This window comes from Trichosurus vulpecula, chromosome 1 (genome assembly GCF_011100635.1).
Source record: "Trichosurus vulpecula isolate mTriVul1 chromosome 1, mTriVul1.pri, whole genome shotgun sequence".
Taxonomy (NCBI): domain Eukaryota; kingdom Metazoa; phylum Chordata; class Mammalia; order Diprotodontia; family Phalangeridae; genus Trichosurus; species Trichosurus vulpecula.
The window spans coordinates 364,345,681-364,360,010 of NC_050573.1; the positions used below are offsets into that span (position 1 = coordinate 364,345,681).

Sequence of the window (14,330 nt, forward strand, 5' to 3'; positions counted from 1 at the left end):
AAAAGAGAGATTAAAAAAGTGGAGTAGAGAGCTAAGATGAAGGATAGAGAGAGGTAGACAGACATGGAGAAAGAATCTGAGAGAGACCTAGATAAGAGCCACAGATGATGAGGATCAGTGTATCTAAATTCAGGAAGAAGATGAAAGAAGGGAGAAAAGGGAAGAGGCAGATTGGTAGATAAGTTTTGGGCTTTGTAGGTCTTTGAAAGACCTGAGGAGGTTGGAGGGATTTCACATGATGAGGAGTCTCTGGGGTTTTATGTCCTCAAGAGCCATACATGTCCACCATCAGATAGCATTAGGCATTTCCCTGAGCATGTCACCTGCAGCAGACAGGTTCCCTAAATGTGAGAACTATGGGGCTCATTTCCCCTATTTATAAATTCCATGGTTGAAGATTGTAAAGAGATTTCCTTTTTCTCCAGTCACACCATTCTAACTTTGGGGAAATTCTAATCTAAGTCTATAAGATCTAACCTAAGTCAATAAGCCCAGTATGAGGAATTGCTGAGGCTCTGGGGACACAGGAGGCTATGTCACTTCTCACTTCCTAAGCCTTGGTGTAATAGACCTTGTCCCTGAATAACAAGAGGTGGTATAGTATACTGAAAAGCATTCTGGGTAAGGAATGACATCACTTCTTTCCAAGCTCATCAGCCCTTACTATAAGTCCACAGGTCCATGTACACACAGAGATGTGTGTGTATGTGTATATGGATATACCTATATATGGATATGGATTACTAACACTAACAGGCATTCCTTTTTTTCTCAGCTCTCTGGGTTAGATGAGATTTCTAACCATAGAAGGAAGAGAGAAAAAGAAACTTTTTTAGCCAGTCAGTGACAGCAAGGATCCTGTGATCATAGATTAGGAGCTGGAAAGGGTTGTTAAAGGCCACCTAATCTAACCCCTTTATTTTACAGATGAGAACCTGAGATTCAAAGAAATTAAATAACTTGCCCAATGTCACATTGGTAGCAAATAGCAGAGTCAGGATTCAAACCCAGGTCCTTTGATTCCAAATTCAGTGCTCTCATTAACTATATTATGTTGCTTTCCATGAAAAAAAAGTTAAAAGAAGAAATCTATTTTATGCAATGTATTTGAGATGTTTTAGTTTGAACTTTAACATTATTTTAGGGTTCCCTCCCCCAAAATAGTTCAACTCTTTTAACAAATTAAATTGAAAAATTCTCAATCACAGTGGGTCCTTTACCCAGAGCCTTCCCCCACCCCAGTTACCCTCAGTTCATCAGAAATAGCTGGGGCAAATGATGTCCTACACCTCCAATAAAAGGGCGTTTTAGACGCTTGGCTTAAGAGCGTTTGCTCCTTAACGAGGGCACTGGCACTGAATGGCGTACACTGAGAAATTGTTGTTTCTAGCAGGTAGCAAGAAAATACCGGTTAACTCTTCAACTGCTTCACAGCTGAAAACACACTGGGATAGGGAATATGAAAGCTGTGAAAAAACAAACAAACTCCGTTCCTATCTTCTGATAGAAGCAGAAAAAAAAAACACATTGAAGTAGAGAGAGATGGAATTTTGTCATTAAGTGATACAGCATAGACTTTATTTTCAGAAGTACTCTAGCTCTCTGCCAAACACACACACACACACACACACTCACACACACTCTCACACACATTTTATGTTGGGAGTGGCAGCTGAGTTAGGAAGACTTGGGTTTAAGTCCTGCCTGTGGGACCCTGGGCAAATAATTTAACCTCTCTCAGCTTCAATTTCCTCAACTGTAAAACATAGATAACAAGAACTGTAGCACTTACCTCACACTGTCGTAGTCAGGCCTAGATGTGATAATGTATGTAAAGGGCTTTGCAAACTTCTAAGGCACTAGTTAAATGATGAATTTAATGTCATGATTCTAAATCAGCATTTTTCTTTATGATAAACAATGGTGTTTTACCTAAACCAGAGTTGTCAAACATGGAGACCATGGGCCCCATAAGACCCACAACACTCCCCAGTGCAGCCCAAACCAGGCAGTAATTGGGAAATATTTAACCAAGTAAATAAAAAATAAAATAAAACATAGATAATATTAATATGTGGTTCTCTATGTCAATATGCAGCCCACATAGATCTTTACATGTAGTTTAGTGGCCCCATTTCTATTTAACTTTACGTCACTGGCCTAAACTGCTCTACCTCTGCTGGCATAATGAAGCACCACTGGTGGTAGCTACCAGAGATGAAAGCAGGGTCCTGAGAGAAACTCTGGAAACATTCTGGAAGCATCACTGTCTCCACAAATATATATGTAAATACAATGCACGCTTATGGAAACCTGGGTTCTGGTTTGATCTAGGTGCTTTAGTGTTCTCTGTATTATAAGCCATTTTAGAGGCATCAGGGAGCCATTGACCAAAGCTTCTTGGGGTTGGCTCTGACATGGTTAATTTGGGAGCTCAGGAGAGAAGGAAGAGTTGGATATACAGATTTGGCAGTAATCTTTATAGAGATGATAATTAAATTCTTGGGAGATGAAGAGCTCACCCAGAGAGAATAGAAAGAAAGAAGATCGGGCCTGGGGCAGAACCCTGGGAGACAGTCAAGAGGAGGGAGTGAGTCATGATGATCCAGCCAAGGAGACTTGGAGCCTGGAGAGGTCAGGAAGGGAAGGAGAACAAGGAGAGAGTAGCATCTCAAAAATTCAGGGGCAAGAGAGTATCCAAAAAGAGGTGATCTGCAGTGTCAAATGCTCAAGAGAGGTAAAGAAGGCTAAAGACTGAGAAAGGCCATTGGATTTAACAATGGAGAGATTGTTGGTAACCTTGGAGAACAATTTCAATCCAATGGTGGGGTGAGAAGCCAGATTACAAGGGATTGAGGTGAGGAAATGGAGGCAACCCGTGATGACTTTTAGAATTTTGGTTGCGAAAGGGAAGAGATATAAGACAGTCACTTGAGGGGATGTCATAGTCAAGTCAAAGTTGTATTTTTTCCTCTGTTTTTTTAGGGATCAGGAAGATCTGGGCAGGTTATACAGCAGAAACGTCCCTCATATCTCTGTCCTTTGCTCCTTTTTTCCTCTCTATACTTTCTCCTTGGCAATTTCATCTACATGTGGTGACAATTTTGAGCTCTATACAAAATGACTCCAAAATCTTTGCCTCCATTCTCGACCTCTCCTTAAGATCCACTATAGCATGGACAACCCATTATCTTTTTTTTCCTAAATCTTCCTCCCACTCCCAAATGCCCTGTTTTCTGGTAAACCATGGAGTTGTTCCTGACTCCCCTTTCCTTTGCCCCATACATTGAAATAGTTTTCTAGTCCTATCAATTTTGCCTCTGGAACATCTTTTGTGTCCATTCCCCTTTCTTCCACTTCCATTACCTCATCATTTCTTGCCTAGTCTGCCTTTTGTTTTCTTGAGGCAGCTGGGTGGCACAGTGGATAGAGCACTGGGCCCGTCCAAATCTAGCCTCAGACATTTGCTAGTTGTGTGACCCTGGTCAATGTCTGTTTGCCTCAGTTTTTTCAGCTGTAAAACGGTATAATCAAAGTATCCACCCTACAGGGTTGTGGTGAGGGTCAAATGAGATCATATTAGTAAAGCACAGCAGACTGCCTGCCACACAGTGAGTGCTTAATAAATGTTTTCTTCCCTTTCTTTCACTCTACCCCCTCCCTCTCTTGGTTATCACACCATTTCCCATGGGTTCAATTATTATCTTCCCGTAGATTACTCCCAGATGTATCATCCCCTGTCTCCTTGTCTTTGCCTAGAGCCAGGGTTGGGGAACCTGCAACCTTGAGGCCACATGTGGCTTTCTAGGGCCTTGAGTGCAGCCTTTTGACTGAGTCCAAGTTTCACAGAACAAATCCTTCTATTAAGGGGATTTGTTCTGTGAAGTCAAAGGGCCACACTTGAGAACCTGGAGGGCCGCATGTGGCCTCGAGGCTGTAGGTTACCCACCTCTGACCAAGGCTATCCATCATGCCTGAAATGCTTTCCCTCCTCATCTTTGCCTCTTGACATCTCTTGCTTCTTTTACAACTCTCCTCAAATGTCACCTTCTGCAGGAGCCCTTCCTGGCCCCCTGAGCCTTCTCTAGCTTCCTGTTTCCTTTTTCACAGTCTGGTTCTAGACTACTTTCCATATTTATTTCATGTTACTCCTTTCTTCATACTTCATTTTCCAACTAAATGGAGTTATTTGCTATTCCATCAAGTTGGTATACAGTCTCTCACCTCCGCACCTCTATTCCTGTAATGCACTCCCTCCTCACATCCACCTCCTGGAATCCCTAGCTTCCTTCAGGGCACAGCTCATATGCTTCCTCATCCATGATTCCCGGTTGTTAATGCTCTCTCTCACTAACTGGGTGGTCTTTGGACAAATCATAATCTCCTTAAACCTTTGTTTCTTCATATATAAAATGAGGTTGTTGGAGTCAGTAGCCTCTGAGGTCCCTTCCAATTCTAAAGCTGTGATCTTAAGATCCTATGATCTTATGGATACTTTCAGAGTGTGCTGGAGCTAGCTAGAACTGACTTGAGAGAGCCAGTTGTTAAATTTTCAGTGTGGGCATTTATACCTCAGAAATCAGCAAACACTAAATCAGGGCTTGATTTGTTGTGTTGTTGATTGTCAAGACTTAAGAAAATGATGGAGGAAATGACAAAAATGCAGATTAAATTTAAAAGTGAGTCCAGTGTACATTACCCTCTCTCAGAGAGCCAGTGGTTAAACATTTATCAGCACCCCACTATGTAATATGTTTCTATGTTGTCCCCTTCCCACAGAATATGAGCTCCCTGAGGGTAGAAACTGGTCTTCATTTTGTTTTTATATCCCCAGCATCTAGCAGAGCACCTTGTACATACATGGTAAGTAAGTACTTAATAAATATATAATAGATTGGATTGGCCTAAGGACCCCTTTATACTCTTTAAAATGGTTGAAGGCCTCCCCAAAAGAGTTTTTATGTGGGTTATATCTGTTGTTATTTACCATGTTAGAAATTAGTATTAATAGGAAAATAGTTTACACCTCAGACCCCTTGAAAGGGTCTTAGGGACACCCAGGTGTCCCCAGACCATCCTTTGAGAACCAGCGAACCAGATTAATGCATTAATGGATTGTCCTGCTTGATTGTCCTGCTTCTAATCTCCCTCTGCTCTAGTCTGCCTTTCACTTAGAGGCAGGAGTGATCTTCCTAATTCACAGGTCTGAACCAGTCACTCCCCTGCCCCAGAGGAGAAGGAGGAGAAGAAAACCAAGCTTGCCTCCTGACTTAAACTATAGTCTCAGGCTGGCATTTCAGGCTCTGAGTGGACTGACATCAACCAGGGACACAGTGGCTCTGTGAAAGTGTACTTGCTGGATTTGGAACCAGAAGAGACCTGGGTTCAAATCCTCCTCCACTAATTACTGGTTGAATAATCACAGACAAGTTACTTAATCTTCTTAGAGCCTGGGTTTCCTTTTCTCCAAAACGGAGATAATAGTACCTATAGCACCTACCTTGTATAGTTGTGAAGGTCAAATGAGATAATGTATATATAAAGCACTTTGCAAACTTTAAGGCATTCTATGTAAATATCGACTCTTATTAATATCACATACTTATTTCACATCGCTCCCCCCACTTTGCATACATATGCTACCCTCCAGTCAAAGTGAGCTACTCACTGTTCCAAGATCTTGTCCTGCTGTCTCGTGCCTCTGTGCATCCCTCATGCCTGGAACCGAGTCCCTGCTTCTCATCTCCACTTATTGATATCTTTTCCCTTCTTCAACAACCCGGCTCAGGTTTTCCTTCTTCCATGAGGCCCTTCCTGACCTCCCCTCCTCCCCCCGCCCCATCCCTCCCCACCAGGAGATCCAGGAAGTGATCTCTCCCTCCTTGAATCTCCTGGGCCATTTATTTGACCTTTCCTAAGCATGGCATCTTTAAAGTTATATTATAGGAATTTATGTCATCTTCTCCTTCCCAACCCCCAACTAAATTTTAAGCTCCTTGAGGGCATCTTTGGATTGCATAGTAGGCACTTAATATGTGTTTGTCAAACCAAATTGAATACAGAGATACATGTACACACAAACTTACACAGGAATAACTCATGGGTACAGATTTGCACAGACAAGAGACACACAATTCCCCTATACCCACATGCTGTGGTTTGGGCTCTTACTCTACAAACTCCATAATCCCTCTATCTGCCCACATCCCCTGTCCCTGTGGGAAGCTGAGAGAGGACCCAACTCCAAGTTTCCAAAATAGTGGGGACTCTCTACCCACACCTCTTCTCCCCACCCCAGCCTCAGAATCCGGCCCCTGGGGAATAGATAACAGTACCTAGATGTCTGGGTACCTCTGACTGATACTGGGTGTACAATGTCCCTGCAGTGGAAAGAGGCTGGAGAGCTGATTGAGCCGCCGCATTCAGCCTCAACTGTACTGTCCAAAGAAAGCCAGAGTCCCCAGAATGGGGCAGGTCCCCCCACCTGGAGGTCAGGCCTCACAGTATTTAAGGCGGCAGCCAGGGCAGGGTACTTCTTCAGAGAGTTATGCCAGGAGAGAGCGAGCTGGTGGAGATGGAGGGAGCATGGCTAGGGGAGGGAGAAAGGGAGAAGATAGGAAGAGGACAGAAGGGATGAATGCAGGGGGAATTGAAGAGGGAGATATAGAGAGCTCCTAGCTTCTCTGACTTGTCTTTCCCCTTCCGATCAGTCATGCACACCACTTTCCCCACCCCAAAAATATCCATTTAAATGGTTCCCTTGTGCCTGCATTTATTAACTTCAAATTCCTAATTCTGACATTCAAGGCCCTCTCCAATGTTGTGATGCCTTACTTTATCTGCCTCTTCTCCCCACCATGCAGGCTCATTGAAATCCTACCCACCTCCTCTAAGAAGCCTTCCTCAACAATCCAGATCCAATAAGACACTCCATCTAAACTCCTTTGGCAGTTACATTTTTATCACACAATAGCACTTAACCCTGCACTGCCTTGTGTCTGCTCACTGTTAGTTCACGGTGCATCCTTGTCCCACCAGGGAGACTTCCAGTTCCTCAAGACAAGAACTTCTGCCAGCTTCTCCTGTGTCCTCCACAGCTCCTAGCTCAGGGCTAGGAGTACAGTGGGGATCAGTAAATATGAGTTGATCAATTGAGAGAGAAGAAAGGGGAAATTAGAGAGAAAAGGAGAGAGAAATGGGAAAGAAAAAGAAAGGACGTAAGTAAGAAAGAGAGGAGGGAAGTTTGATGGTAGAAGGGGAGGAAAGTGGGTGGCAGTGAATGATGAGGAAAGGTAAGATGAAAACTGAGGGTGCACAAAGTAAGTGCCTTCAGCAGGGAAGAAGAGACTTGGGTTGTTGGGGATTATCAGGGCAGGAGTTTGAAGGAGCCAGAGGCAGACAGACACCAATATTGGGTGGGCTCCTCCACTATACTGTGGACATTCCCCAGCTCCCATAGCTAGGGAGCTTGGATGGAGGGCACACCTCCCCCTAAAAATGCCGCTTTAAAATCAAGAAGGGGGAAGGCCCTGGGGACAAGGAGCCACTTTGTACTTTTATTCCCCACCCCTTTTGCCTCAAGGGCCAGCCTAAAAGGAGTGGATGTTCCCAGAAAAGATCTGGTACCACCATTGCTGTCTGTCTGTCATCTTCTGTGTGGTGCAACTCCAGTGCCCATCCTCCCCACCCTACACCCGTCACAGCATCTCTACCTCCCGCCTCACAGCGTCCTGGCCTTGGCCCCCTTCCAAGCCTCCTTCCAAGGGGGCTGGCAGGGGAGAGTCAAGGGAATAAGGAGGGGTCCTAACTGACCCCCTCAGCTGTGGCGTTGTACCCAGTCCTCAGAATGGGGCACAGAGGGTGGAGAGTAGGTGCAGAAAGCTCAGAGAAGGAAGAAGATCCACCGAAAGAAACTGAGAGATGGGGAAAGGAGAATCAGAGAAAGACAGCTGGGGAAGGAAGAGGAAGGGAGGAGAAAAGGAGGCAGATCAAAAGCAGTTTGCAAATGGTAACTTGTTGCGAGCAATGCCCTTTCCTAGGTGAATCTAATTGGTTTGTTATCTTTACCCACCAAAGCATTTACTTTGGTTAGTCGCCCGATCCACAAACACTTTCGAGGAGATGACATTACCGAAAGGGAGGAACATCTGCATCAGCTCAGCGTCCCCAAACTCCTGGGGCAGATGGTAGATGAACAGGTTACAGCCCTCTGGCCCTGCGGTGGAGGAAGGAGAGGACAAGGGAGACAGAGAAACAGAGAGGAGAGACAGAGAGGGAAGGAGAGAAAGAGAGGGAGGGAGAGACAGAGAGAAAAAGAGAGACAGAGACAGAGAGAGACAGAGAGATAGGAGAGACAGAGATGGAGAGAGGGAGGGAGAGACAGAGAAAAAGAGGGAGGGAAAGACAGAGGGAGGGAGAGAGACAGAAACAGAAAGAGAAAGAAAAGGAGGGAGAGAGACAGAAACAGAGAAAGAGAGAAAAGGAGGGAGAGAAAGACAGAAAGAGAGAAAAGGAGGGAGAGAGACAGGGAGGGAGGGAGAGACAGAAACAGAAAGACAGAGGGAGGGAGAGAGAGAAAGAGAGGGAGGGGGAGAGAGAGAGACAGAAACAGAAAGAGACAGAGAGAGGGAGGGAGAGAGAAACAGAGAAAGAGAGAGAGACAGGGAGGGAGAGAGACAGAGAAAGAGAGAGGGAAAGAGAGAGAAACAGAAAGAGACCAAGAGAGGGAGGGAGACAGAAACAGAGAAAGAGAGAGAGAGGGAGGGAGAGAAAGACAGAGACAGAAACAGAGAAAGAGAGAGACAGAAAGAAAGCAACAGAGACATGGAGGCCATGAGAGAAACAAAGAGACAGAGAAACAGAGAAAGAGCCAGGGAAAGGCAGAGAGATCGACAGCCAGAGAGACCGACAGAGACAGACAAAAAGAGACACAGAGACAGAGATGTATAGGGACAGAGAGATAGAGAGACAGAGTCAGAGACAGACAGAGATAGAAGAGACATGAGCAGTCTTCCAGCTTAACCAGGGTTAGTGGGGTAGGGTGGGGCAAAGTTTGGGAGACAGAGAATAGCTCATCCAAGATTAATATTTCAGTGAGTAGGTTTTAAATTACAATACAGGAAGGCCAGTATGTGGGTGGAAAGAACACTGGATTAGGGGTCAGGACGTTTGTGATGCCGCAGAAGCATTTCACCCAAGTGCTCTTAGTTTCTTTATCTGAAAATTGGGGATAATAATCTTGGTGGTTCCCACTTTCACAGGGATTCTGTGAGAGTCAGATGAGATAACAGACATGAAAAATAGGAAACTCTGTGCCAATGTAGGGGTCATCATTTTAGATGCTGGTGACCATATCCACTATAGAGCTTCAAAAATAAATGTAGGTGGGTACCAGCCAGCGGAGGGAATTGACACCCTGCCTGAAGTCAGTGGGATCACCCAGTATTTGCCTCCATCCCTAGTATCTCCTGGGACCCCCAGGCTAAAGAGGATCACCCAGATATTTCATACACTCCTGTCATTTCTTATAGGACTGTACCTATACGGTCTCAAAAGGAGAAAGCCACAATCTTATTCTTAGGATCTTTTGGGAAAGGTATTTCATAACCTCCCTTTATAACCCCTGCATACACCATGATGATTTCTGCTTCTTCACCTTTTCTCATGTCCTGCCTTCTACCTGGAATTCCTTCTTTCTTCTTCACCACTCCCATCTCCCCACTGATCCAAATCTTAAGCATCTTTCAAGGCTCATCTTGAATCCTACAGCCTTCAAGAGGCCTCCCCTGCATACTCTAGCCCTCCACTCAAAATCAAGTCCTCTTTCCATGGCACCATAGTACCACCCCATAGCAGCCAGAAATGCTCATGTTTTGAGAGGGAAGGAACCAGGCCTCTGACTTCATAGAGGTAGGAAGTTCCCAGTGGAGGGAATATCTCCACCAATGCAAATTAGCAATTGCTCTGCAATTCATAGTCTTAGAGATCTTTCTGGGGCTTAAGAGGTTAAATGAATCACCCAGGGTCACAGAGTCAGTATGTGGCAGAAGCAGACATTAAACTCAGGTCTTCCTGACTCCTGGGTCAACTCTCTATCCATTACACCACAGGTGTCAAATACGTGGCCCAAATCTTGGGAGTGCAGTCTGAACCAGATTAAAATGTAATTGGGAAATATTTAACAAAATAAATAAAAAATACAATAAAGCAAAGATAGCATCACATTTTCCAACTAAGTCAATATGTGGCCCACAGGGATCCTTTGGTCCAGATTAGTGGCCCCCCTTTCTATTTGATTCCAACACCCCCTGCACTGTATCATCCTGCCTTAGGCATTTGCCCCTGTATTAAATTGTCTCTGACTGCTGTGCTTTGCCAGCTCCTGTGTCTGAGCTTAATGATTTTCCTGACTCCTCCCTTGCTGATGGGATGTCAACCCTCACTTCTTGTGTGCCAGATTCTAGCAGTCTCCAGGCCCATTCTAATTTGCTTTTTCCAAATCTGCTATAGAAATAAGGTAGTTAGTAGGGTTTGTAAAATAAGCCTAAATAGGCTGTGAGCGATAGCCTGAGGTGTTTGCCTACAAAGAAAAATGGAATGACCTTTAGTGATGGCTCTCTTGGCAGCTCACAGGCTTCGTGGAGCTAGGGGGCTTCATCTTTCATTCCAGTGCCATTCCGGCAAGATTCCATGGGTAGGTTCTTATATCTTCTATTCACAATAAATGACCAATCCGGAAAAATGAGGCTAATGTTGGAATGGATCTATTCTCTAATATGATTTTTCAGGTGAGTTACTATATATGTAAGACATACAGGGCTGGCTTTCTGACAGCACCAGGTGAGGAAACACTTTACTTTCCTCTGGGAACTGGAATAATTTGTGTTTCAGCAGGAGTGGCTTTTCAGAGGACCCCAAAGGTGCAAACCAAAAAGACATTTTGTACATGTTTGGAGCTTATAGAAATTCCTCGTTGCTTCTTGTGCTCGTTGTGTTGTGTTGTTGCATATCACACTAAGTTCTTCAGCCTGGCCTTTCATGCTCAAAGGCCAATCTAGCCCTATCTTCCCCCTCATCATTGTCCCCCACCCCCATTAAATGAATCCTATGCTCTAGCTCTATGGGTCTGCTCCCAGTTCCAGGAGACTACCTGGGGTTTTCTTGTTGCTCTTTGCTCTCCAGTGGGATAGAGTGGGGGAAACACTGGATTTCTAGTCAGTGAACCTGGAGCCCTGGGCTCTGTCACTTACAACCTGTATGGCCTTGGCTAAGTCTCCCTGGACCTCAGGTTTCCAGTCTGTGAAATGAGGGGCTTGGAATAGGAAGTGATCTCTAAGGTCCCTTCTGGGTCTAAATCCATGGTCCAGTGAATAGCCTCCCATTTATCTCTGCTTGTCAGAGTGCTGCCTACCTGTCCATCAGGAATCAATCAGTTCAGACGCCACTTCAGATGAAGCCTGCTTAGATTCTCCCCAGCTAGAAATAGTTTCTCTGCCCTCTGGACTCCCAATGTACTCTATACTATCCTTATGATATTTTTCACACTTTACCTTGGATTATATTTATTGATACGCTCATATTACTAGAAGCAGTATGGCCTTGTGGTTAGGGTTCTAGGTATAGAGTCAGGAAGACCTGAGATAAAATGTCACCTTTGATGTCTGCTAGCTGTATCACCTTGGGCAAGTCACTTAACATCTATATGCCCTAGGTCAAGGCTGTCCAAAGTGCGGCCTGGGTGTAGAAATTAACATAAATGCTTTAACTAAAGCATTTATGTTGATTTCTGTGCTTGTGCTGGACACAGGTCACATGGGGGCACATGGCCTGTGCTTTGGACAGCCCTGCCCTAGGTAACTCGCTAGGGCTTATTGACAAGGGAAAGAATCCAGACACAGAGCCTCCCCTATACTGATCAATGAATGATAAATTGTTTATTCCATACTTACTATGTGCTTGGTACTGTGATAAATGCAGAAGATGTGTGTGTGTGTGTGTGTGTGTGTGTGTGTGTGTGTGTGTAGAAAGACTGTCTGTGTATAGAAAGACTGTGTGTGTGTGCGTGTGCGTGTGTGTAGAAAGACAGTGTGTGTGTGTAGAAAGACTGTGTGTGTATAGAAAGACTGTGTGTGTATAGAAAGACTGTATGTGTGTGAGTGTGCGTGTGTGTAGACAGTGTGTGTGTGTAGAAAGACTGTGTGTGTGTGTGTGTGTGTGTGTGTAGAAAGACAGTTCCTGCCCTCAGTAAGCTGATATCCTCATAAGAAAAGATAACACATATAAGGGGATAGTGGCTAGGCAGAAATATTTTGATGCTTCAGTATTCTTATATGCTTACTAGGCTGCAAATTGTCCCCCTCAGAACTACCCTTTCTTATACCACAGGAGAAAAATCTCCATTTCCCCACTTACTATAACTTTTAGAGAATTACTTAGTGCACTGAGAAGTTAAGTGATCTCCCCAAGGTCCTATAGTTGGTATGAAAGAGCAAAACTTGAAATGAGATCTCCATGCTGCACTGCCTCCCATAAGGAAATACTGGGGTTTAAAATTACAAGCAAAAGGGGAGAATTACAATGTTAGAAAACTCTTGAAAATTAACTCAAGGGTTCCATGAAAATACAGAGAGAGCTAGGCCTAGATCTTTCTTTGTATTCCCTGATGGAATTTATCTTCCTTTCTTGTAGTTCTTCCTAAAATAAGCCCACCTAAAGCATGAAGCTCTTTTTAAAAAATCATGTTTTTATAGTGTTTTATAGTACTTAAAACAATTTTCTCATGAAATGTCTGTGAAGTAAGGAGTTCAGATGTAATTATTCCTATTGAAAGAGGAAAAGTGATTTGTCCAAGGTCAAGCGGTTAGAAGGTGTCAAAGCTGGGGCTGGAATTCAGGTATCTTGACAAGTCCAGGGCTCTTTCTACTACCCAATCTTGGTCTCAATTCATTGAGGGGAAGACAGGGAAGACAGTTCACATTTAGGCTAAAAGAATCTGAAGGAACTGGATCCCCCTTGGGACCAGGCAAGAGTCTTGAGATATAGGGAGAGAGAAATAGAATGGAAATGACGGTCTGACAACTTTAGGGTGTCAGCCAGTGAAACAGCAGGTAAGACAGTGAGTCAAGGAAGAAGACCCCAAGGGGGATTGAATCTAGCTGGCCTTCTTTCTGCCTGGACTTTCTTCCCACTTCTCTTGTGGATTGATGATGACAGTAGAGATGAATTCTGACCGTACTGTATCATCTGTTTATGAAATTTTAAGAATTTCCTCCTTTTATTCATCTTTAAACTGTTCCTGGCAGTGGTGAATGGTTGCTATTCACTGTTTCCTGAATCCAATCTGCTTGCCAGGTCTTTGTGTAAGAGACCCTTGCCTGCACTGGAGACCCTAGCCAATGAACCACACCAGAGTACGGACTGGTTGTAATTATCCCCAGTTCTCTTGGCTGTCCTTCCATGCCTGATCCTGCTTCCCTCCCTCCTACTCTCTTCCTTGTACAGATTGCTCATCAACCTGGAATAGCCTCCCCAATTTTCTCTAGGTTCTGCCTGTCCTTAAAAGCCCAGAGCAGTTCTTCAATGAAACTTTCCCAGATGACTTTATTGCTTCTTTCAGTAATTCCCAAAGCACTATGCAATCTACCATTCATTCACAAGATCAAAGACTGACAACAGGAAGGAGACTTAGAAGCCATCTAGGCTGACCCTGTAGATGAGAAAACTGAGGCTCAAAGAGGTTAGATGACTTGCCTAAGGTCATACAGGTAGTAGGTATCAGAGTCAGGATTTGAACCCAGGTCCTCTGACTTCATAATCAACATCCTTTTCATTGTGCCGTCTGCTTCAATGTTGGACTTTATTCCCCCAGTTACACTGTAAGTTCCCTAAGGGTGAGCCGTGTCTCCTCCATTGGACTAGGGACACCCCAGGAATGTGAACCATGTCTCCTTGTTGTGAAAGCTCTTTAAGTCTTTGTTTAAATCTAATTGATTTTCTGTTTAAATATTAGTTTTAAATGGCTTGTTATGTTGGAAAATATATTTAGATGTGTCAGAGACAACTTATTAAAGTGGCTGCTTGCTAAGGTAATCATTGAATGCAAATTCACTGTAGTAGCTATCAATTAGATTCACTTTGGGAAGAGGACAGGTCTTCTTTCATCCCAGAGTGGAAAATGACACCTTTGGATTGGGAAAGGAAGTCGTGAAATTCCATACTCTTGCACATTGACACATCACTCAAGTTACTCTAAGCAGACTTGTGATTCTCTTTCTGCCCATGAGAGAGAGTCAACAGGAAAGGTGGCTTCTCTTAGGCACCTTGAAGTAGCA

The 14,330-nt window shown here is 44.1% G+C and overlaps 1 protein-coding gene across 14 annotated transcripts in view; it reads right to left on the reverse strand.

Moving 5' to 3' along the window:
• LOC118847208 (CUGBP Elav-like family member 4) overlaps positions 1–14,330 on the reverse strand; it is a 152,396-nt gene that overhangs the window by 12,329 nt on the left and 125,737 nt on the right. For 7 of the 14 annotated variants that reach the window (XR_005010213.1, XR_005010214.1, XM_036755776.1 and 4 more), the window contains one exon: positions 8,072–8,215. The exons of 2 other annotated variants lie outside the window; for them this stretch is intronic. Coding sequence is in view for 10 of the 12 variants with exons in the window: in XM_036755776.1 (XP_036611671.1) it covers positions 8,072–8,215 (144 nt within the window). In the remaining 2 variants the exon portion in view is untranslated. The remainder of the gene's footprint in view (positions 1–8,071; positions 8,216–14,330) is intronic. 5 more of the 14 variants (XM_036755788.1, XM_036755784.1, XM_036755765.1 and 2 more) reach the window with 2 other exon arrangements.